General features: G+C 34.0%; 1 protein-coding gene across 12 annotated transcripts in view; it reads right to left on the bottom strand.

Moving 5' to 3' along the window:
* The window catches only part of LOC125059885 (dystonin), a 243,672-nt gene that overhangs the window by 155,996 nt on the left and 60,219 nt on the right, over positions 1–27,457 (bottom strand). For 3 of the 12 annotated variants that reach the window (XM_047664552.1, XM_047664551.1, XM_047664553.1), the window contains exon 1: positions 5,568–5,850. The exons of 5 other annotated variants lie outside the window; for them this stretch is intronic. In XM_047664552.1, coding sequence (XP_047520508.1) covers positions 5,568–5,724 — 157 coding nt within the window. In that variant the 5' untranslated portion in view covers positions 5,725–5,850. Of the gene's footprint in view, positions 1–5,567; positions 5,851–27,457 lie in introns of those variants that run through there. 4 more of the 12 variants (XM_047664556.1, XM_047664557.1, XM_047664562.1 and 1 more) reach the window with 3 other exon arrangements.

The raw sequence follows: 27,457 nt of genomic DNA, 5'->3' as shown, positions 1-27,457 counted from the left end.
AAATCAAAGACAATACAACATAAGAAAGTGTTCAGTAACACTACTTACAGCCTCTAAGGGGAAGACACTCTGTTCTTCTGTTCTATTTTTATTATATTTGCGTTCATAATGAGTAGAAAATTATCGTTAAAGTTATAAACGTTTGTAGGGAACATATTTGTGCGCTACACAAGTAAGTGCATATAAAACGTCTCAAATATTTGTATTAAAAATCTTAGGGTATCATTTTGGTTAGTAAATAAATAAAAATGTGTTTATTCATTATAATAATGCATTATAATGTGTAAGGTTTGGGAACCCTTTTAAGTAAAAACCTGTGTTAAACCTTAGTTGTTAATTGCATGACATTTTTGTTTTGTTTTTTCAATTACAATTTTTTTTTACTTTACTATATTTTTTATATATAGAAGAGTAATTATATATTATTGTATAAATATAATAAATAACACCTTCCTAATTCTTCGAACATACCCATACAATGGACTTGTAATTATCTGAGTAATGGTTATATACATTGTTCTCATTAATAGGCAATTTGAAGTCTATATATACTGTTTACTTTTAGTGTAATTAAATTCTTTAATTTTGACGTGATAACGTCTTTAAAATCGTTTTAGTCGGGTGACATGTTCAGAAACTTGTGTCACACCAAAACCTCACGAGCGCGATCGCAGGTATAACGAGAGAGAGACGGACCGATCTCCCGTCTCATCTCGAGCGCTGCCAGTCATTCCGTGAATGTATGAAGAAAAATGTATATCATAGTCGAATAAGTAAACTTGTCATTTTACACCCGAAATTTATCATCAAAAGTGTGAATAAAACGATAGATGTAATTTAAAATTTGAAAAAATTTTTATCTTCATTAATTCCTTACTTCCCAAAAACTTATATCACCAATAAGACGTTATCACGTAAACATCTCGATCGTAAACCTACTTTACAAACAACCAATATTTTTTTTTTTTTATTAAATTCATGAAATATATAAACATATTCTTAAGAATCTTGACTTATCCAGTTGTTTGCGTCCAAAATCCACCTGAAGATGGTCGAGTCGGTGGGGAATAGAATACAAAGCAAGCTCATGCGCACGCTCATGAATCTAATGTAATAGAAGGCAAACAGGCAGGAGGCTCATCTGACGTTAAGTAATACCGCCGCCGTAATACTCATATTGCCAGAATGCTCGCAAGTGCGTTGCCGGCCTTTTAAGAACTAGTACCTACGCTTTTCTTGAATTATCCTAAGCTCTTTATAGAGCAAGCGATGGCCCGGAGTGAATTACCGTCTCGTCTAAGCACACTAAGCTTATTAGAGGCTAATTTAGCCTTTTCTGCTCTTGATTCTTTATTAATATAGTAACTTAAAGTTAAAGTTACTAAAGGCGCCACACCAACACAACTCACGTCGGATCTTATCTAAAAGTATGCAAATATCCTTTATATGGTTAGACTATTGCATGGAGTGACGTCAGCCTTCGTGGAAGTCTGATAGCGTCTCATTTCGCATAACTCAGACTAAACTTTGGTTTCTAAGCACTTGTTTAGAATTGTTGAAATACCCATAAGACCGTATCAGTTTCGAGCTTCTAGACATTTGTCTTTAACCACACGCGATTTTATTACAAACTTTAGAAAAATATTTTGATTAAACTTCAGTCACCGTGACCACGCACGCTGTAAAGCACGCGAAACGTCAGTTAAATTTAAAATTATGTTAAATAATTGTAAATTTATAATAATAACACATACCTTTAATCCGGTTAAAAAGTTTTTTCTTTAAACAAGGCAAGCTTTTTAAGACATAGAAATGATTAATGGACAGCAAAAGCTATCATAAAAAATATAAAATTATTTAATTGTATAATATTTTTAGTCGACTTGTCGAAACCTTATTATATTGTGTAAAAAAATCAGTGACGCTAAAACCTCTCTAGGTCTTGGCCTCAGATTTTCTGAATCTGTTTCATGATCATTTTTTTTTTTAAATCTAATAGGCAAGTAGGTGATCAGCCTCCAGTGCCTGACACACGCCGTCGACTTTTTGGGTCTAAGACATGTCGGTTTCCTCACGATGTTTTACCTTCACCGTTCGAGCAAATGTTAAATGCGCACATAGAAAGAAATTCCATTGGTGTACAGCCGTGGATCGAACTAACGACCTCAAGTATGAGAGTCGCACGCTGAAGCCACTAGGCCAACACTGCTCTTTGTGTACACTGAGGAATATATCTACTTAAATATACAACAATTATTAATTCATTTTGTGTTATAGGATAATAAAGGAAACTAATTATTGTATAACTTGTATTTCTTTCATAAAACCATAAATTCAGCTGCATTTCAAACTAAAATGCAGCAGTTTGGTTTTAGAATAAGCAATATTCCAATGTTCAAAAAAGGTTTGCAAATATTTAAATTCATCTAATAAACACGAAACTCAATAATGGCATCAAGTCGGTACATTCATTGAAAACGAATCAATTCATTTGAACAATCAACTTCGCCAATTGAATGAGATGATGTGAAATATGACCGCTTCAACCGAAGTCATTACTCACGTGACTTTGTATTAGTTCATCATTATCTGTCTCATACTGCGATAGCTGTCAAAGACCAACAAGACTTGATAATATTGTATTTTATTGACAACTTTTACACATTTAAAGAAAACACTTTTTTACCGGATTGAAGTTATATATATATATTACTAGCAGACCGGCCAAGCGTTGCTGTGGCTAAGGTTTTTGTTATATTACATAGTAGCAAACTATTCAAGGGAAACGGTAGGAGAACACCAGTCATGAGAACCACCATGCTTTTTTGGTGGTTATGCCATTAAATTGTAGCTTATGTGAAAAGTTGCTACTTTCAACACAGCGCCATCTGTTAGAATTGTGACCATCAAATAATAAACAAATATTTTGCAATAAAATAATATTGCGGGTATAAATTGAGATGTAAGCTATCCTATCTTTTAAGTTGGCACACGGTGTGCAAATTTGATTGATATCGGTTCGGTAGTTTAGGAGTCCATCGCGGACAAATGATCATGAAAAAAAATACAGAAATCTGATATTTTTTTTTATTTTTTTTTCGGTGACTGATTATGTGACTGACGTGACGACCTAAAAGAATTTTCAATAACATTAAAGGAAATTATCAATACCTACGTTATCTATCTGACTTATCTGTTATCAGTAAAGGTATCACACGTGAGCTGGCTATAATTTACATATCAGATAAATATTTAATGCGTTTTATATGCAAAACGGTTAATAAAACTATTAAAAACTGTATTGCCTTATTATTTCTACTTTGAATTCTAATTAATTGTTATTTTTGGTTAATTTTAATGTAAACAAATTAAGTCGACACTCCTGTCATAATCCAGTACGTTTTTGACATTCACGAGTCGTATTTCGTACTGAGCCTCGACTCAAAATATCATCCTACGAATCTTGGAAGGTCAAAACTGTTACATATCGTCACTGTAGAATGATAAACTCGTATATCAAAAAGCCATTTTTTTTTATTCTTAGACTCTTATGTCATTTAACTGGTATAATCATGAAGGATATTTTTATGTTATTAATAAATAATTCCGTTTTACCATCGTTTACAATGGACAAAACCACATAAGGGAGCGTTCAAGTATTACGTAATTTTGGGGGGGTCCTTTTGTAAAACGTTACGATACGGGGCGGGGATTGAATGACGCGATATTGTTAATATTATTTTCGACTTTCTAGTACCTTATACCACATAATGGTAACTTTTAAGTATAAAGAGTCACTAGGTGGTTACGAAACGTTTTACTACACTTGGGTACAGAAAAACTTTACGGCGCGTTACATGGGGGGGGGGTTAATGATCTCCAAAAATTGGGTGACGTAATACTTGAACGCTACCTAATAACATTTTAACGAACATGACGAAATCAAAAAAAAAATCCTTTCCTGTAATGTTTGGTGCTCTGGACATACGAGGTTATCATTCTACAGCGATGATATATAAAGACATCATGCTAAGGTAGTTGAGTTAAGTTTAAAAACAAATTCACAACATTCAATACACAAACAAGTTTTAGTAATCTCGTTTGATCAATGATTTATTTAGCTAAAATTATAGTTAATGAATAGATTATAAAAAAAAAATATCCACATTTGATACGCTAAATTAAGGTAAGACATTTATATCATCAATCATTGGTATAATTGTATAGTCTGTTTTACTATCAAATTAAAGAAGTATTTTTTCCGTTTTAGGAAATATTTTTTGTGGTTTCTCTGTCTGTGGTAAAGATAAACTAAAGTTGTCGTATTATTATTCAGTAACCAAATCACGAACATATTTCTTTCGCTTATTAATCACAATTTTCCACTTTCTAGTACAATTATGGGCTAATTTACTAATATACTACACAAGGAGAAAAAAACAGATATGTCATATACAGTGTAAAGTCTTTATAACGTAATACTCTCTTTAACGTAAAGATGAGTTAAATTTATTTGGTTTAACCCAATAAGAATACATATATATATACTTTCCTACCTATAACGAAACCTCTCTATAAAGACAAAAAATGCTCGGTCCCTTGAAATTCGTTATAAAGAGTTTACACTGTATAATGTATATACTTGATAATGTAAGATGATACTTCGTCAAAATGTTAAAAATCTTTTTAATAGGATCCATTTAATGAATGGCAGAAAATGAAACATAAAACAAGCCGCGGGCAACCTACATTATGACTCTTGTAAATTTAAAAAAGTTTTGATAAATACCTCTTGAAAGTAGGTTATATTGAAGTTACTTGGCAATAACCAACCATATTTGGAAGTCAATTTTCGTATTCACAACAACTTGTGCAACCTCTCAAATCGCAAAGAAAATTTTCATTTACTGTGTACGAGAACTTTAGAATGTATAACTATATAATATATATACCTAAAAATTCTTAATTTAAATAGATTAGCTTACTAAATATAAGCTTTATAAGTGCAAGACGGAGCTTTCATCTTTATTGTTACTGTAACAACCAGCTATCAGACCCACAGAAGTTTTTACTACAACGTATAAAAAAAAACTTTAGAGGTGTCAAGGGACACCCGGATGGAACGAAATTCCTTTCGATTAATTTATATGTTAATTGGTATCATAACAGTATGATAGATTTTCTCGACACCAATCTTACGAAAAAAAAGCCAACATCACGAGGTGTTCCCAGGCGGTCACCCATCCAAGTACTGACCTCGCCCGACGTTGCTTAACTTCGGTGATCGGACGAGAACCGGTGTATTACAATAGCAAATAGCAAAAAAGTGTCGTGACAACTTTTCGTAAGAATTTTTTCCGTCTAGCCCCCTTTCACAACGCGCGATAAGGAACTTCGTTCCAAAAATATTTCAATTATTTTCCTCCAAAAGAAACTGATTGATGTACATTAAAGCAATTGTTTTATTAAAAGCGGACGACAGTGTTAAAATAACACAAGCCACTCGCATTCTCTATACCAGCACCACGAACCTGCCTGTTGAATAAAGAAACCCCAACAAGTTGTACCTTTGAATTTCGTCAGGTTCTCCTCGTAAACCTGATCGTGACTCTCCTTGTCCCCGCGGTGACGCTTCGTCTGTGGTCCATCGAAGTAGCCCCCGTTCGCCTCTGCCTCTTGGGGGTCGAAGCCGAGACGCTCCTTGTAGTACGCCTGGGTCGACATTACGAACTCATGGGGGCACAATTCACTCACAGCTTAACCGTCTTAAAAGGAATGTTGCCACCCCTTGACACACTTTTAATATGGCAACGTTTATGGAATGTATCGAGTTCGATCTCCTTCATACATTTGCCTGTAATTTATTGCACTCTTGTATACACTTTTTTTGTATTTTTAAGGTTTTATTAAGGCTTTGGGCACTTGTATAAATGATTCTCCGTTAACGCGACTACTATATTTAACGATTTAATCAGATTTATTTAAAATACTTATGCGACAGATATTGCAAGGTACACACAATTTTTTATTATTGTTGAAGTTATACTTCTTTAAATATTTAGGAAGTAAATTTTTACGATGAGCGCGCACACCGTCACAAAAAACCGATACTCTGAAGTTAGCTATAGTCAACATTTTAGTATTTTCTATTGTTAGTGTCGTTTTTTTATCTTGTTACGCCAAAGTAGTATAACTTCTAACGCGTGTACATAATTGTACACACTATTTTTATTTATTATATTGCGATAGAATAAAGTGGTATATAGGTTTCATTAATTAACTTTCCAATACAGAAATCGGTAATAACAAACGTATGTAAATAGCCTATTATATATTTGGCCACATTTGACTAATTTATGGGTTAAGTGGATTAATCAAATCACTAATCAAAGTTTTATCGATATGCGTAAATGATTACATAATTATGATTTAAATAAAGCTTTAAACAAGTTTAAAGAATTTTTAATAATTTACATATTTACCTACTTGTTATAAAATAAACCAGATTAAAACGCTTGACATATTTAAATCAAAATAAACATTGGAATCTAATTCGATTTGATTTTGTTCCCTTTGGAGTAGAGTACACAGTTAATTACAGATCTAAGTTGGCGTCTGGTAGTAGGTACCGGTGATCCCGGAGCTGGTACTTTCCTCACAGAACGAATAAATATATAGCGAGGAAATGCGTTAAAGATACACACAAGGTGCCACAGGGACCAAACATTTTGAAGTTATACTTCTTTAGGCGCGTTATAAAAAATTGATGAGAGTGAAATTTTACGACGCGCGCACCGTGACACAAAATTAACAGAATGAAGTTGCCCCCGGAAGATGCTACGGCATTGGACATAATTTAAAAACAACATTCGAATAATAATAGAATTTATGTTATTGTAAGAGAATAATAATAAATATTTTATTTATTTAATTTTTCAAATGTAAACTGAACTTCATTGACTATAATGACTCCTTTTCCAGTCTTTGATTATTTAATTGTAATTAATTATTTGCAAGCAATCAAAAACTATTTTTAATAATGCCAAAGAAGTATAACTTCTTACGCGCGTACATAAGTACACGCACCCTTTTTATAATTATTACTAGCTGACCTGGCTAACTTCGTTCCGCCCTACAACCTTATAATATCGTTGTTAGTTTAATTTAACTTATTTTAGGATTTCATTTATGTTAAGTATTACATTAATACAACTTTTTTGCAAATACAGAAATGTTTTATTGCTTGCCATTGCGAAAGAAGAATGGCAGTTTTACACATTAGGCATCTTCTCTCTAGCGTCAATATGGCGATACTGCATGTTAAGCACTTTCTGATATCCAACATCTTTTGATCAGGATCAAAGCATGGTTATGCATCTCCTCATTCACCTCAAGATCGGAATTTCTTGAACTGACACGAATTGGACGTAAAATGATGCGTAGTTTTGTCAACAGATGGCACCATATGGTTTTTGCATTCGTAAAATTAATTAATTTATTTATTGTTATTTGATAACTTATCCGATATTTTATTGCTTATTCTGCTATTCGGGACGGAAACAAATCCAACAAATCAAAAACCATGGCAATCGGTCCAGCCGTTCTCGAGTTATAAGTGTTGTAACAAACACGACTTTCTTTTATATATATAGATTACTATGTAGGTTAAGAACATTGTAAAAACTGTTTATTTGTGTGTTGGAATAATACCTAATAACCATAAAATTATTTTCGTTTCAGAAAAATCTGAACTATAAAGATTAAGATATACCTACTCGTAGTTCAAGCATGTACTATTATTATATATTTATGATAACTCCTTAACAGAGGTGAAAATATGTACAGAAAATATGTTTTAAACCTAGATGCTTATTGGAACTATACCTGTTTGGAAAATAAAACACTTAATAACTGCTTTAGTTTTTTTTATAAAAGAGTATACGAGTATTTTGTTATTAAGACGCGAATTTGAAAGATCATTACGAAAACCAGTCGGGGAAAGATTCCTACCTGAGCTTAGGTCATTACACTTAGGTTCAAATAACGAAACAGAAATCGACAAGGTCATACATACTAATCTTTTAATATCTTTTTAACTGATTTTTGATAAGGTTTTATATCAATATTTTTAATTATTAGGATTTACAAGGTTATTCGCTGAGGTTAATCCCCGGTTGTGAATCAATGGACTTAGGGTGAGATCTATAGAGCGCACTTAGACTTTGCTCAGACTTAACTATAACCATTCTTTACTTTTTTAAAGGATAATAAAGAAGGTATTGCATGAAATGAAACATCAATTTCTGTCTTAGCTTGAGCTTAGCTTAATCTCACCGTTAAAATGTCTATAAATATACTAAATCATAGTTTAACCTTAGTGTTTTTCGTAAGTAAAGTCTGAGCAAAGTCCAAGTGCGCACTATAGATCTCACCCTTAGTGCGCATCTAACATTCGCTCGAACGGTGAAGGAACAATAGTGAGGAAAGCGGCTTGCCTTAGACCCAAAAAGTTGACATGAATCAGGCATGAGAGGCTGATCACCTACTTGCTTGACAAATTATCATGGAACAGATACATAAATCTGAGGCCCACACCTAAAACGGTTACTACGGTAGCCGATGTTATAAATGCATTTTATTAACCCTTAGTTGTAAAAGATAAAATTAATTTAAAGCTACTAAGAGGCAGACGATGTTAATACCGTTGTATAATGAAATGTTAATGCAACCAGAATTCAGTCACTTTCAGCGCTCTCATCTATTCCAAAAGCGAAACCGACGTTATTGTAGGCAATTTATATCTCTTGACATCCATAGCGTTGATATGGCCTTGGAATCTGGCGGTACAAAAACACAATAATAAAGTCTGTGGGATGCAGTTTTGATCTATTGAAAATCAAAGTTTAGACTTACTTAACGATAAGACAACATAAGCATTTAAAAATACAACCAGGCACAACCTTCTAAGACCTTGAAGAGGCGCCTAACGAGTTTAAAAATATTTAGATGTGATTTAAATAAAATTAACGATTCAGCTGTCAAATTAGGTGAATTTATATATCAGGGGCAAACTTTATTCAAATTCGCAACGGACCTAATAAAATTGGGTTCATAGAGATTTTACAGCATTTTTAATGGGATTAAATTGTTTTGAAAGGAGCAAAGTTATTTAAATCATTAGCCCATGTACACTAAACCGTAAGGGTTCACATGTGCGTTGCTTATAATAAGTGTTACGCTCTTTTCTTGAAGGTCCCTAACTCTAAACAACCAAATACATATTAGAACATATATATAGCAAATGAATCAAGTTCTCGCACAGGAACCCTCACAGACGAAATTCAGACAAGGTCTTCGGATATCGCAAATAAATACGTGGGAACCAAATTTAGTGTGGTCGCAGCGGTAGCGGAAAGAACCCTTACTTTTAACGTCGTTTTAATTAGAGGCTTTAAAATGTGACATTTATTAGCCAAAAGACCATTTGAATCAAACAAATTTAAACAATAAACTAAGGTGAAGATTTTATGGTTATTCGCGTAGCGTATGAGGACATGGATTTTCCATATATATAAACCATAAAACCATTTGACCAATTTTGACGCGTTTCCTGTAGGTGTCTTAAACAATACAAATTTATCAATAAAGCTTATTGTGCTCAAATACCAAGACATTGTTAAATAATGCAAAAGTTCTTAATATTACTTTCTCTCTCATATCAATAGCTGATGTCTGAGGGTCGTGGTCAGCAAGGAAATATCTAGAGCAGACCATCTGTTTCTCTCTTATGACAGTGTATAGTTTAAAGGATGATGAGTCTTTCACTTCATCGATCCATCTGGTTGGTGAACGGCGTGATCTTTTGCCTTCTATGTTACCAACCTCGAGTTTCTCCAAGTTCTCATCGCCTCTGCGCATTGTATGCCCGAAATTTGATATAATTCGCTGTCGGCATATGTTAGACGAGTCCGTATGAGTTGGGTCACGATTGGGTGCGCTTAGCAGTCCACGGTATTCTTAGCATTCGCCGCCAGCACCATTCAATAATACAAACAATAGTACTCTTTTTGTATACGCATTATACGAAATCTCGTCCGCTTAGCTGATATACACGCTTGTATTCCCACCGTACGAAGGTCAGACAACAATGACTTTGTTTCGGACCCCAATAACATCTCGTTATTGCGAGGTCACTTTCAAGTAAAAATAACATAAAAAACGTTCCTTGCTAAAGCGATTCGAACACAATTTTTCAATTAGACTTTATTGACGTCTTCCAAATTTGTCGGCTCGTTCGTCTATATCAGCGTCCAAGCTATTAAAGAATTGGACTAAAGACAAATGTTGAATACAACATAATATAAAATTAATTGACCGTATTCATATTACATCTCGTACTCGACTTATATAAAAATGATGAAGGGTAATTTTAAAACACTCTAAAATACAGCCCATAACAGAAAAGATAAATCTTTTAGTCGACCACTTTTTTCGAGATAGTAAGAGTATGACGTACAGACCCGAGCTGTAACGCAATATCAGCTCTCAAGGGAAAACAACATCTATGGCAACAGAACATTGAGGTATTTGCTATCGCGGCTAATGAACTACCCGATCAGTTATTAAATTCAAACGGGCAAGAGGCTCATCTGGTGTAAAGTGCCCATGGACACTCAATGCCAGAGGGCAAGCGAGTGCTTGCCGGCGTTTTAAGAATTTATACGCTCTTTTCTCTATCTGTTGGTACTATTTGTGTATTGGCATTTGTTTGTGTCTCTCTAATCAAACCATATGTCATCAAAATATATCTTTTCATTTTAATTTGGCAGAAAAAGTACATTTACAGAATTAGTTTTTTACTTATGCTGATCTAGAAGCTCTTGTTTAGTCTTTTTCGTACTTAAACAAAGTTAAATAAGACGTAAACTCGCTCGCAAATACCTAATTAAAAAGGTCAAAAATTACGTCATCGGATATTCAGTATGGCTGACTCAACGGATATCGAAAGTTATACCAAAGCTTCTAATCTTTTTTGCCACATATTATGATTAATTATCTTCCTTTTATGACCTTGTAGCAGAATATAAGCATAGTTTAATACTGATGGATTGCTTTTCAAGTTGAGACTTTCAGTTATGATGCGCGAATGTTGAGAATTAAAAATAAATTGTCTCGACATCGATAATTACTCTTTGGTGGAGTAGCAGAAATTTAAAATGACCTGATAGTAGGAAGCACAGCGCTGGTGGTTTCAGAGTGCGAAGGTTCGATCACCGGCTGTGATTGAACTTTTTGTCTTTTTGGTGAAGAATAAAGCCTTAGACTCAAAAAGTCGAAATAAGGCTGATAACGTAGCTAACTACCTAATAGACAAATAAATGATCTTGAAATAGGTACAGAAATCTGAGGCCCAGACCTAAAGAGGTTGTAGCACCGTTGATTTTTTTTTATAATTCAAAGATTTGACATTGGGATGCCTTAAAAATACTCAGGAGTCTTCAATTAGATTACTTATCCTAAGCCAGCAACGAAAATTTTAAATACTGATTTATGGAACAACGCTATCTCGGCTAACATGATAATTACCTTCTGAATGGGGAATTTATTAAAATCTTCCGTTAAATCTAAATAAACGACTCTATGTACGGCTGTTAATCATATCATCTCTTTCATCACCGAACATATTATTTGTGGCTCCACGAAGCCAAAGCAAAAGTATAAAAAATAATCGAAATTGTATCAAACGTTTTTGTTTGAAATATGAGCATTAAGTTCGTTGACTTTTACGTTTGATTGTGACCGCCGTACTTGGGTTACATTGTAGTTTTTGCTTTAAGCACGTGGGAATATCTTAGGAAACCTTTTTCAAATATATTTCGGAGAAACTGTTAGGCTAAGCTTGAAAAGCCGTCTCTTAAGCATACTTGCTCGTACTGCGAAGGAAAACATTACGATATATATGTCGCAGCGAACTAGCTTAATTAGCCGTTCAATTAACAGCCTAGCCTTTTAACTAAACGGTACCGTTTAGCTAAAGGCCTGAAAGATATTCAGCCGTAGCGTTTGTAACAACATTTAATAAACTGGCTGACTAATGCTTAGGCCATTTGTACGATCATGAGAAAGAAATAAAAAAGCTGAAATATCTGACTTTCTTTATTTTATATATTTAAAATGTAACTTTTTGGTATTTTTACGCTTACTATTAGTGTTACTACAATCTTCCATACTATTTTTAATTAAACTGTGGAAAACATCATCAAATTTCTTGTTTGCCGACGCTTTATTGACAGTTAAGAGTAGGTAGTAGAAAGTGGCACTAAATTTAAATTAACAGTCAACAGGCTAGTCAAGTAATGAAACGTCATCGATCCAAGTCATTTGCCTAGCTGTTTAATCAACTGGCTGAAGATCTTTCAGGCCGCTAGTTAAACGGCGCTGTTTAGTTAAAAGGCTAGGCTGTTCATTCAACGGCTTAATAAGCTAGTTTGCTGCGACATCGACATGCAAGACTCAATAAATGGTGACGTGTAAGCAACACCTATAAATTACAGATGTAATGTGTCTGTGGTTTACGGGATTTCATACGCACCATTATTATAGTTAAAGCTTGACTAAATCCTAAAATTAACTCCAGTTAACAATTACGCATGAGAAATAACTATTGTTAAGAACAATCGCTTCATAATAAAATTAATATGACCGTTGACCGACCGTTACTTGACGTGCTTGAGTCTCGTTACGAGAACATCGCACGTGGGCCGTGTTAGCCGTGATATTGAATGATAGGCGTTTTCCATATTTGACTAACGGATAACCGTTAGTATGGCAAATGTTCTTTGAGTTTTAAAACAATATTTCAGAGATTTTTTCTAAAACGCTTTTGGACTATAGCAGTATAATCAATCAATGATTCGGACGGTGTGGTACAATAAATTAGAAACAAGACGGGACCTACTATCAACGTAAAGTCTTAAGGTGGTAAGCAACCCAAGCGTTCTTCAAGAACTGGGTTTCTTTGTACCTAAGGGACATGTGCAATGACGATGGCCAAGGTTGTTCGCGATACCAAGGGCCAGAACCAGTCTGTTGCACAGATCCCCGTTAACAAAGACGTTGCGCTTACTGAATGCTGTCTCCGACACTATCGACATCTTAATATGTTCGCAGAGGCAGTTCACAGTAGCGATAATGTGTATCTTATTATTTTTCCTCGATATTATAGTATTGGTTTAGTACGGTAAGGATAGTGATATTTTTTGTGAATAAATTTATTATTGGAACATGGTAGATCACTAGCGTTATGTATACGTAACAATATTTTTAACTACATATTAACTTATTTGAAGATCATATAGTGAAAATATATTGCAATTGATTTCTAATCGAACATTTAGGAGGAGGTTCTTAGTGAAATAAGTGCTATCGAATTAAGTCATGATGTGGAAAGTGTATATATACTGGGTGATTTTAATGCACATCCTCAGGAATTATTCTATAGGGAACTGCTTAGCTTTTGCTCTGATCAGTCGTGGTTGTGTGCAGATGTTGAAAAACTGGGTATCTCTTTGAGTAATTACACTTTCTTTAGTGAGGCTCATGGAACGAGACGATGGTTAGACCACTGCGTTGTATCCGTGTCGGCTTGGCATACCGTTATTAATGTAGAAATTAAAGAAGATGTGTATATGTCTGATCATTTGCCCATATTCTTAGAATGTGATTTAGGGGTTGTCAGATGTAAGAAACTGATCTCTGACCTGCCACGTAGTGCAGTTACCTGGGGTGAAAGAGATAATGCTCAAATAAATAGCTACCGTGATCTTTGCAATAATTATTTAAAAGAAGTCGATTTCCCTCAGGAGCTAGCTAGCTGCTGTCACAAATCATGTTCATTGCCTGGGCACAAGCTTATTTTAGATAAATTATATCATACAATAGTTAATATTTTATCTGAGGCTGCTGTATCAACTCAAGTGGTAAAGCCTAGGAAATGTAGACAAAATAAGTTATGTGGTTGGAATAAATATGTTCGAGAGGCTCACTTGGAGGCTCGGCTTAGGTTCAAGTCCTGGTTATTTAATAATCGACCTACTTCAGGGGCGGTTTATGAACAAATGTGCCTTTCTAGAAAAGTTTTCAAGAGTCGCCTGAAGTGGGCTCAAAATAACCAGGAGCAGATCAAAATGGATTTAATAGCTGAGCAGAGAGCCAACAAAAACTTTGCTCAATTTTGGAGGTCCACAGGTAAATTGAATCTTAGGCCTAGTATCCCAGCGAGTGTAGGGGGTGAAAGTGACCCAGAGAAGATTGCGAATGAATTTATGAAACATTTTAAGGTACGGTCTCCTCTAGGCCCCTCAGTTGGGGCACCTTTCACTAGGCCCGACGGGTGTAGTGAATCGCCAGGGTTTTTTGTATCTGCCAAACAAATTAAAGATATTTTAAATACCATGGGCAGAGGTAAATCTCCCGGGCACGACGGGCTCAGTATTGAGCATTTATGGTATGCAGGTGGTCACTTACCTAGAGTACTATCTATGTTGTATTCGTTATGTATCAGTCACTCGTATCTACCTGCGGCTTTAATGGATACCATAGTGGTTCCTGTTATTAAAAATAGATCTGGTGACATCTCTGATAAGGGAAACTATCGTCCTATATCTCTTGCCACTATAATGGCTAAGGTGCTGGACAGTGTGCTTGACTCGAGTTTGAATAGTTATATGAATCTCCATGACGCTCAGTTTGGCTTTCGACCAGGACTCTCTACTGAAGCTGCTATTCTGAGTCTGAAGCACACTGTCCAGTATTATACGAAGCGCAATACACCGGTATATGCTTGCTTCTTGGATTTGACTCGGGCCTTTGATCTTGTATCGTATGATGTGCTTTGGAGGAAGATGGAGGACAGGGGTGTGCCAACTCAACTGTTAAATATATTTAAATATTGGTATGCCAACCAGAACAACACTGTGAAGTGGTCTAACGCTTTTTCTACATCGTATAGGTCGGAGAGTGGTGTAAGACAGGGTGGTCTGTCATCTCCTAAACTATTTAATATGTACATTAACGACCTGATTGTAGAACTTAGCAGCATGTGTGTAGGTTGTAGGGTTAATGGAGTAAGCATCAACAACCTTAGCTATGCTGATGATATGGTGCTGCTGGCTCCGACAGCAGGGGCGATTACAGAAATGCTGCGTGTGTGTGAGGTATACGCTTGTAAGCACGGCCTCATTTACAATGTAAATAAATGTAAATACATGGTCTTTGGGGGAGATGGTATATGCTCGGGGATGTTTCATAATATCTCTCTAAATAGTCTTGGCATCGAGAGAGTGAAGGAATTTAAATATCTTGGGCATATGCTATCTGAAAATCTAAAAGATAATATCGATATAGAACGGGAACGCAGGGCAGTGGCGGCCAGAGGTAACATGTTGGCTCGTAGATTTGCTCGTTGTAGTAAACAAGTGAAAATCACCCTTTTCAAGGCGTTTTGTCAAAACTTTTACACGAGTAGTCTATGGGTCGACTGTACTGTCAGGTCGCTAACTGCCATGCGTGTTCAATACAATAATGCGTTTAGGATGCTCTTGGGACTGCCTCGTTTCTGCAGTGCTTCGGAGATGTTCGCCCAAGCCCGTACAAATGACTTCTGGGCTATTATTAGAATTAAAACAAGATCTCTTTTGAGCCGGGTGCGGGGCTGTCGGAATAGCATCTTGAAGACTGTGGCAGATAACCTGTCTTCGCCTATCATGAAGCATTTTGTGCGTACACTTGTCGGTTCAGATCGACGAGTGTATGCATAGAATGATTCATGGGTTTATATGTTTTTATGTTTAGCTTTTAATAATAATATACTAACACTAGTCCGTAAGTTTATACTAACATAATGATGGATTATTGTATCTGAATTAGTAAATAAATAATAATAATAATTAGCAACAACAACTTAAACAACCCCCATGCAACGTCATTATTATAACGAGAATTTTCCTTACTGTTAATAAAGGTTAAAAATAATGTTACTCCTATAGAATTTCAGTTAAGTCGAAGAATAAAAAACGAAAATAGAAAGAAGAATATTGGATGATGATTTCAGACAGGGACAAACCTTTGTGGACATTGCTTGGGAAGGCCTATGGTTTCAGGCGGTTTTCGTACCAAATTCTAAGTATTTTTTGTAAGACATTACTAGTGGATATGGATAAATATCTAAGCTAATGTGTTAACATACAGAAGTCATACTAAGCGCTAACTCGACTCTGAGACCCTTGGAGAAAGCGTTTAGACGCAAGTTCAAGACAAGGACACAGGAATGCAAACAGGAGTACTGCGAACCGGTCCTAACGGGATACAAATCTCTGTTTAGCACATTAACTGTTCAATTGTACATAAATTACAACTTCAAACATAAACGAATTAAATAACTAGCTTTCCTTCCTTTATCGAACATAGGGCTTATCTGAAGTGATACCACCCATGGACACTATCAATGCCAGAGGGGCTCGCGAGTTAGTTGTCAACCTTTTAGGAATTGTTACGCTCTTTTCTTAAAACCCCAAGTCGAATTGGTTCGGAAATACTTCAGTGGGCACATATTGGTGGTGCAAAAAGTGCCTTAAAAAGCGCTCATTTGTGGAACGACGTACGTTGAGGTTATGCGGAAATAAAGAAGTTAATCTGGATAAAGACACTAATCATGAAAATTGGTTTTTTTGGAGGTGTGCAACCAAACACGACTACATTATATTTTTTGGTTTTGTCTATTTCGATTTCATACAAGTTGTTGTATAATATTTATATTGGTTTATTCTACAAAGGCAAGCAAAAAATTTGGACGTGAGTAGACAAACGTGATGATTATCCACGGACGGAGCTATGCATTTAGTAATTTATTATTATAATTATATAATTCCAACACACAAATATACATAATTTACAATAGGTATTCTAAACCTATATAATAATAATAATTTAATCTTGATAAATAGAACATTAAAACGAATGCATTTAGCAATAGTTCAGATGAAACGCACACAATGTATTCAAAGATTGCAGACGATTATAGATAATTATTTCAAAAGGCATAGATTATAACAGTACAAGCATACTCTCTCATATAACCTATGAACATTCCAAGCTGTTTATTGCAGCTAATGTATAAACACAGTTTGATTGTCCCAACCTTTAAACTAAATTTAAATTTCGTGTTCTCTCTAGATCCAGGCATCCCATCATCCCATTTGTCCCTTTCAGAAGAAAGCGTTTTGGCCAAAACTGATATCCAGATTGAGCTTTCTGATAAACGAGCTAACTCTGGATATGCATAGCTTGAAACTACACACTTTGAAATCAGAAATTTCCTTTAGATTTTATAATTAAATTTTTCTTTTATCTTTTCGTGATTATGTTTGCCTATTTTATTTTCTTGTACCAATGTATCAGTGTGCCAAGCTTTTATAAATAAATACTAATTCCCGTCGTACTTTATCAATTACGAAAGCGTAGATTACTAAAATAATTATCTATCTTCCATTAGCGCGTGAAATTCATTCGTTACGATACATTTCGATTTGAATGGCCAAAACACACGTAATATTACTGTTATAAAACATTTACATTTTTAAAGCTTTGTTAATGCCTGGAAGGGTAATAATTTTATTGTAAATAAAATCATAAACTAACTGCACTAACCTCTACAGTTTAACGCATTTAACTTTTGCTAGTTATGACTCATTATTACGAGTAAATTTCAGTCACAGCCATTCACAGATTTTGTATAGAGGTGGAGGAAATTCCAATAAAACGAGAAGCTTTAAAGGCATTGGAGACACTTCACAAATTTTATGAATATACCGTTGATCAAACTATATTTGATAAATTCATGAACTTGAAAAACATACACAAAATTTAAAAACAAAATCGCGAAAAAATTAACAGATTTTTCCAAGTAAATGGTATATTATTATTTCGATTAGACATTTATGTACATTATATATTATTTATATACGTATTTTTTTTAGAAAAATGCATTAGGGCGTTGTACTTAAGCTCTAGAGTCTACACCATTTATTACGAACTCGGTATTTTGACAGTACGTTTATATATCCTATATAAAAAGCATATATCAGACGAATCTCAATCTATATATATAAAAGAAAGTCGTGTTTGTTACAACACTTATAACTCGAGAACGGCTGGACCGATTGCCATGGTTTTTGATTTGTTGGATTTGTTTCCGTCCCGAATAGCAGAATAAGCAATAAAATATCGGATAAGTTATCGAATAACAATTAATTAATTAATTAATTTTACGAATGCAAAAACCATATGGTGCCATCTGTTGACAAAACTACGCATCATTTTACGTCGAATTCGTGTCAGTTCAAGAAATTCCAATCTTGAGGTGAATGAGGAGATGCATAACCATGCTTTGATCCTGATCAAAAGATGTTGGATATCAGAAAGTGCTTAACATGCAGTATCGCCATATTGACGCTAGAGAGAAGATGCCTAATGTGTAAAACTGCCATTCTTCTTTCGCAATGGCTTATGGCAAGCAATAAAACATTTCTGTATTTGCAAAAAAGTTGTATTAATGTAATACTTAACATTAATGAAATCCTAAAATAAGTTAAATTAAAGTAACAACGATATTATAAGGTTGTAGGGCGGAACGAAGTTAGCCAGGTCAGCTAGTTCTATATATAAATTAAATGTAAATCAATTTAGCCTACATATTACATAAATATATTTTTACACATAAAAAAGGTCACAACAAACCTAACCTGTTTCCTATAAACAATGCACAGGTAATTATGTCATAGATTACTGACACACTCAAGTGGGGTTGATAAGAGGTTAATGACCGCAAGTGAATGTGACTACGTATATAGATAGGCTAAGCCTCTATTTTACCGTGCTTATCCGAAGTAAGTACATATGATAGTTTTGTATAAAATTCAAGATATCTTACCTTCATTTGTTTAGTAATGCGATACACACATTTATTCGAAAAGTACAAAAGAAAACGGCGTAGGTTTCTTGAACTTTAAATCGATTTAAAAAAAGTAAATGAATGAGTATCATAATCTAAACCAACATTATACCTAAGCTAAAACAACGGAATAGCGTGAAATTATAAAATTACTAAAACTACAAAAAAAATTGGCACCCAAAAGTAAAAATCAAAATGTATTTTTGGCAACTATGTAATGATGTACGTAAATTTTTCAAAAAAGTTGTAATTTTAAATTAACTACCAATACCCAAATCTAAGGCGCAACGCTGGTGAGAACTGACAAGAAACTCCGCCACTCTTTTTAATCGCCTAGATTTTTAAGTTTACAAGAAAGTTGCAAAGCTCTGCAACCATTATACAAAGCTTCACTGGACATATTGAAACAAAATATCATACTAATAAAATAGCAAACGCCCCACCCCCCTTAACAATTTCAATTATGTTACACCCAGTAAAAATACAATTAAATACGACGCAATTATTAAACCAGCACAACTTTGAATATAGCTTCATTGTTGAAAGTGTATCAGTACTGACACTATCTCACTGAATCAAATCACACGTTATAACAATATGTTCGGTGCCTTTCACCTTTATAAGATGGTCTATTTCAATTAAATCTAGCTATCTTATAAAAATAAACTTTTTTTTTTTTTTATTTAAATTTTAATCTCTATTTATTTAAAATTCTCGTGACACAATGTTCGTTCCCATACCCCTCCGAAACGGCTCGACCGATTCATATGAATTTTTTTATGCATATTCAGTAAGTCTGAGAATCGGCTACTACCTATCTCTCAAACCCCTAAGTGATAAGGAGTGTCTATCCCAATATCTTTTTTTATTTTTTAGATTTTTTTTTCTGCCGTTTGCCGGGTCAGCTTGTAAAGATATACTCATAATAATCTCAAAAACAAAGATAGAGAAAGATAGATTTTGAAAGATTGAACACATCAGTAATATCACATTCGATCTGTTTATTTAAAAAATCTATAAACAGTCTTCAACCAGAAAAATAGTTCTTTCATATATATGATTTTGATTGATCGCACCTAGTACAAATTAAATATAAAAACAATCAACAACCAGACCAACTTTAAGACTAAACAGTCTTATCTCAGATGCCTATACTTAATCAGACGCTGCAGTTAAATCCATTTTTCCAGCCACGTCAATTTGGCTAACGACTTAATACCAATACCGTACCATGTCAAGCCTCAAGCAATGAAAGTAGATTCGTTATTATTGTAAATATTGACCCACTCATTTGAACCCGTTACCGTTAGACGATTTAGGAACTCCAGTTAAGATAATACGATTTATAAAGTACTAGCAGACCGGCCAAGCGTTGTGTGGCTAAGGTTTTTTTTATATTACATAGTAGTAAACTATTCAAGAGAAACGGTAGGAGAACACCAGTCATGGGGACCACCATGCTTTATTGGTTGTAATGCCATTAAATTGTAGCTTATGTGAAACGTTGGTACTTTCAACACAGCGCCATCTGTTAGAATTGTGTCAAATAATAAACAAATATTTTGCAATAAAATAATATTGCGGGTATAAATTGAGATGTAAGCTATCCTATCTTTTAAGTTGGATCAAACTACACACGGTGTGCAAATTTGATTGATATCGGTTCGGTAGTTTATGAGTCCATAGCGGACAAACAACGTGACACGTAATTTATATATATTAAGATATAGCCGAAGTACTCTAGACAAGTCAAAACTTCCCATAACCGACGAGCAGGCATAAGAATGTCATGTAAGTGGAAGGGAAAGAGTGTCAATACCGTAGTAAGTGGAGATCCGTATTCTCTGCCTACCCTACCTCGTATTTATATATGAGCAGTGTTGACCTAGTGACATCAACGTGCGACTCTCATCCCTAAGGTCGTAGGTTCGATCCCCGGCTGTACACCAATGGACTTTCTATGTGCGCATTTAACATTCTCTCGAACGGTGAAGGAAAATATCGAGAGGTTAGTTGCATTAGAGCCAAAAAGTCGACTTGAATCAGGCACAGGAGGCTGATCACCTACTTGCCTATAGATTAACAAATGATCATGGAACAGATACATAAATCTGAGGCCCAGACTTAAAAAGGCTGTAGCGCCACTGATTTATTATTTATTGTTACATAAAAAAAAACGAAGGATGACTTTTTATTTTATTTATGTATTTACATCCTATTCTATCGAAAAGGAAAAGCGAAATGTAACAATAAAAATAATAATTGTCTTTTCTAGATGCGTTTAGTGATATATTAACGCCACGTTTCGCGTGTGCAGTTTTATGATTAGATATTACTTATGTACTTTCTTTGAACTAAAATATAATAAATTGATGTATCATTAAATTTGATTATGTGATTTTTCTTACTGCAACTACGTATGTATATACATTAACTTTACTTTAAACCATTGAATGTGGGTTTTTATATTGATTAAAATAATTTAGGTATTTTTTTAATTAAAAATTTAGGGATGGGGCTACCCTTATCACTTAGGGGTTTAAAAGATAAATAGTAGCCGATTCTCAGATTTACTGAATATGCATAAAGAATTTCATAAGAATCGGTCGAGCCGTTGCAGAGGAGTATGGGAACGACCATTGTGACACGAGTTTTATATATTAGATAACAAATTTTTAATATGCCTTCACTCACTGGTGCATATGAAGTCTAAGCCTGACTTGAAAATTGCAATAATAAACAAAAATATCAATACATTATCAACGTTATGAGTTGTATGATGATGTCATGTCGTGTTGTCATACTTAGCATAATGATTTCTATATAACGAATTGTGGTTTAAGTTAAATTATGTGAATCATTTATTGCTATTTTAGTAATAGTAAAATTTCGAAAAGCAACTAATAAAAAAACTAATTTACAAGCTAAAGTTAGCACGGCGTTGCAATTTTGTTTGGATATACACCCCTTTAAGTATGTTAAATATGTTATAGATACTACTACAAAGATCCTTGTGTGGACACGTTAGCTTCGTCTTAAGTCCCCCGTACAAGCACAAAAGCTGGCGCGGCCGCAGAGCAGATGACGACCGCGAGGAAATGCTGCCATCATTAAGGAACACAGCCAAAGTGACCAAATTTTTCACTGTGGCAGTGTTTCCTATATTATTATAAATACTATGTACCTACTTAAAGAATATTGTAAATACTGTATATTTGTGTATTGGATATAAATATATTTTTAAAGATACGTTATTTGATTAATACATATAGTGCGTGAAGTAAAGACCCCGTGTTAGTTGAATTATCGTGACTATAAAATACATTGCTCTGTATAATTTCCTCCTTAATTTTAGTTAAATTATAAATATACTAGCTGGCCTGGCGAACATTGTACCGCCTAACAGTCTTTATTTTTTTAAATACTTATTCTGCTATTCGGGACACCGGTCTAGCTAGTAAGATAAAAAAAAATAAAGTTGATAAGTCAACAAATACATTATGTCAAAAAATAAAAATTTACCTTTCCGGAACCCCTCCACTAACACTTGAACTTTATGATATGGAATTAAAGTTCAAATTGACTTTTAAGTATTATTACGAATATTTTGTATGGAAATATAGAAAACTGTTGTTTTTAGACTTTTTCACTCAATTTTTTTAATTTTTCTCTCCGTAAGAACTATCCTCGTACTTCAAAGAATATTATAAAAAAAGAATTGGCCAAATCGGTCATGCCGTTTTCATGTTATGTCGTGACAACGGAAAACGGGTTTCATTTTTATTATAAATATATTAAAACCAATGGTTTAAAGTCGTAAGAAAAAAAGACCCACCAATATTATTCTTAAGAATTTAGTTTTTTCAACATAATCAAACGTTACATTCAATCATTTCTAAAAATAACACACGAAATAGCGACTCATTTTCACCTAATCGCTAAATATTTCTTAATCCAACGTGACTAAATAGTATATTACGCTATAACTGTTATAAATATTGTGTAATTTGGAGCATATTACTTAAAAATTGTGGGTCAAATGTTAATTGTCGAAATTGCTTTAAATTATTTTAAAGAAAAAGAATATATGATACTAGAATACTCGCGAGTACAAAGCCGGGCTTCAAGAAATTGTTATTTTGTATTGGTAATAATAATTATAATTTATGTACAATACAAAACGTGAGGTAAAAATTATCCAAATGATATGCTGGCGATCTTACTGCTAAAAAGAGTTTCCTGGCAACCCTGACATAAAAAACCAAATGCACCAGCTAAACAATTCCATTAAAACTACGATATAATTTATTGTTGATGCAAATCAGCTGTTACAATACGGAAACACACCTTATCATTACCTTTTAAACTAATTAACAATAAACAGATAAGTTTATTATTATGCACCTAATAAAGTTACTGATTATCGCGCTGATGCCAACCCGGATGGGTATCATAGCTGATTCAAAGACTTTCATCATAAAGGTGATTATAGGAATTTTTTGTATAATGCATTATGCCGTGAATTTTAACTACGTAATCCGATACCAGCTTACCCGCATTGTATCAACAAAATCGTGAAAACATAAACATTGAAACGACAAACGACTTGCTAATATCAACAAAAACGTGGCCAAATTTTTGATACGTTACAAAAGGAGACAAAATATGGTTTAGGTAATCTGTGAGAGAGTGATAGATATACCGTATTAAACGTAATCTTTAGCCGTTTAAGATATATGCTTAACCGTAACAGCATATTACCGCTAGATATGTCAAATGTCAAATTAATCAAAATCCTACAGCAAAACAAGTTTTTGCCGATCGCCGACTTACCAACTACCAGAACATTGACCGTAACCTATATACCACAGGTTGAATTACATAAAAGTGTAAACAATCACATAGATATACGAATCACACGTGAAAAAAACCGTAAATATAACCTTCGAAGTACCCAAAACCTGTCGAAAACCGACAACGTACACAGCACAGCACTAAAAAAACCCCGATACTTTTGAAAAAGACGACCGCCTGTTACAACGGACCGCGGCAAACTGATTCGGAACGTTCAAACTAGCTTCGTTCCGATGTGTGCGTAACTCTTTGATAAAATGTCTATGTGTGCAGTATGACTCAAATCATCAAGTAGGTGGTAAAAATATATTTTTTTAATTTGGTGATATGATAAATGTCAAGGTTGTGGGTGTATTTTATATTTTCTCTCAATACACCGACTTATAAAAAGCTGGGGCCCGGCATTGATAAACTGGAAAACATTGTGAAAAATCAGTTGAACGTTCATTGCTGAGGAAACGAACTCCAAGGTCACGTTATGAGGATGTTAGAACATTGACGTCGGCGGTTTTGGATATTTACAAAGTTTGAGAAAAATTTAAAATATTTTCATTTTTTTCTTTATTTTAAATAGGTACGTAATATTTAATGTTTGAAATCAATTTCAAATATTCTATTTTTCTTGGATTCTTTCCAACTCATAACATTTAGTAACGATAAAAAATTCTTAATTTGTCTTAAAAGTAGTACATATGATACAGTCATTATTAAATTAGCATGTTTAATTATAATTCCAAGCAATTATTCTTTGTATCTTAAAACTTACCTCTTACTGAAATTACTCTAATAAGCAAAAGTACCATTGTAGAAATTATTTCAAGTTGAAAATACATATGTATAAATAAGTATCCGAATAAAAAATAAGTCAATTAACGAACATAACGATAGTAGAAAAAAAAATGTATTTCGGTTTTTTGTATCCTAGAAACAGCTTTTTGTTTTATTACTCTTGGTACATTTTTCAGAAAACAAATAAGCATGGGCCAATTTTTATAAATTTTACTTATTTATATACTATTTAGAATATGCCAAAGAGGAGAAAAAGCATAGCGGGTGTAACGCTGAGACATCGCAAAAGAGCAGAAGAGCTAAGATTACCGAACAAAGTAGAGGACATTATAAAGAAAATAAGGCAATTGAAATGGCGCTGGACCGGGCACATGAGAAAAAGCAGCACAGAATGGCAACCACGAGATGGAAAAGGAAAATAGCAAGAGATGGGCAGACGACATAAAGAGATTAGGAGGCACAACTTGGACAAGAAGAGCTAACATCAGAAAATAATGGAAACAGCTGGAAGAGGCCTATGTGTCATAGGACACTGTGAATAACAAAACCGGCACATCTGATGTAATAGATTAAGTTAGGTTATGTTACTTAAACAAATGTTTATATATTTTATATTGGGTGTCAGCAATAAAGGCTTAATAATAATAACACTATTTACTAAGTAAATATTCTGTATTACCATAGATAACATATACCTACCTACTTTGCACTATCGTGGTTCCCAGTATCACTGAGATTTATTTAAATTTAATCTTGTATTAGACATAAACGCGCACGCCTTTTTACCGAATATTTTGTTTAAATTTATAATATTTTCATATATACATCATAATCGCATACGTATTTAGAAGTGTTATGGTAAAACTTTATGGTTTTAAAAGATCTATTGGATGAAGATATTTTACTAATATACAAGGGTGTAGGGAGAATTCACCGACCTGATTTTGAATGAAAAGTTTTCACCAATAGTATTTTTTTAAAGGACCATTACATAGTATCCTACCAGGCAGACCGAGACGCTAAAGAGGGACTTTATTTATTTAAAAAGCTTGGCGTCATCCTACGGTACCGAGCGACAACTACTCCGAAAGTATCCACATGATATTTATCTGCGAGTTGGGGCTCACTTTACATCTCGTGCTATTTATCTTAGTGACAATCTTATGGCAGTATTTTTCCAGCTATTCTAAGTCTAGAGAAATCTATTTACAAACTAAAGCGCAAAGGCAAGTTCTAAGAGTGACACGGGGAGTATGATGGCCCCGAAAGTGCAAAGGACCTACCTAAACCTAACGTCCCATCTGTTCGTTATGGGAGGCAGGGTAACAGTTTCCCTTAATTCGGTCCTCCATCAGGAACGCCCATCTCTTCAGATTACCGATTTAATTTACTATGGTGACTTGTTGGGACATTGTATCAAACAGATAAATGAATATTTAGGTCTAACATACTGACCTACATTAAATTTACTTAGAATCAAGACGTCATTGTAATATATTTATCCCTACCGAGAAATACATATAGAAATTGGGTCAAATAATATGGTTTATAATTTCAAGCAAATAAAAATCAAAGCGTATGTATTTTTAATTGTACACTTATGGACGTCAATATTAAAAAAAGATCTAAATTTACATTGACTACCAGTTCCCAAATCAAGGACGTAGAAAAGAAGAACTGTCCAAAAATCCCCCACTCTTTAATCACCAAGTTTTTAGTTTACAAGGAAACTGTAAGGAACTGCAACCATTATACCATGCTTCACTTGACATATTGGAACAAAATATAATTATAATAAAGTAAGAAAAGCTTAGCGGGTTCGACTCCTGATTGGACTTGTCTGATCGCATGCTTGCTTTATAATTGACCGAATATCTAACAAGGTATGTTCAACTATTATTATAAATCAGAATTTACATAATCGTCAACTCGGAGTAGAAAATTCGCGATAACTAAAATAAAATTAGCAATTATCACAGCTTAGTATTTTTTTGCATCTGTATTAATAAATATAATAATAATAATAATAAAAGCCTTTATTGCTGTTATTACTTATACAAGTACATAAAAATGTGAAATACTAAAAAATTTGGCCTCCTTTTAGGGCTTCCACTCTTCTCTGTTTCTAGCTTTTCGTAGCCACATAGGGCCAGCTACTCTTGGCGTATCATCGTCCTATATTTTTATTTGTCTGCCTCGTTTAAATAAATATACATAAAAAATGCCAATGATATAAATTCGCTCACAGTTCTTATGGTCTATAGATTTACAAAATACTTAATTTTCCTTTACGGCTGACGTCACCAATTTCGTCGAAAACAGATGTCTCAGTTGACTCAGTCACAGTATAATTGTTAATAATAGATGTAATTTTACACTTAAATATTTGAGGTCACCGTCTGCTTTCGAAATAATATATTTTTTAAACTACCCATATTTTATTTGTCGATCCTCAACTACAGTCAGGAATGTCACGAGTTCAAATACCAGGTGGAAAAGACAGAAAACTCGGTTTCTAAGAATGAAGCTACTTTAATACTATGGCAATCAATTAGCAACAAAGCTCTTCCACATCAGGTAAGAGGTTGACGTAAAAAAAACTAATACTGCGAGGCTGTAAATTTTAAAAAAATATTATTGGTAGGGATAAGTTTAACAGATGGTTGAGAGACCATTTTTGGATGAGCACAGAAAGTCCTGGGCCCGCGTAAATAATACTCCGAATATCAGTCCTAACTCCTAACAGAGAGTAGACGTAAGATGCAAGTGCTTCTACTTCTATCTCCTTTTATTATATCCAAGATG

Source organism: Pieris napi, chromosome 20 (genome assembly GCF_905475465.1).
Source record: "Pieris napi chromosome 20, ilPieNapi1.2, whole genome shotgun sequence".
Classification (NCBI taxonomy): domain Eukaryota; kingdom Metazoa; phylum Arthropoda; class Insecta; order Lepidoptera; family Pieridae; genus Pieris; species Pieris napi.
The sequence above is the reverse complement of the archived record's forward strand: the minus strand, read 5'-3'. Positions and strand labels throughout refer to the sequence as shown.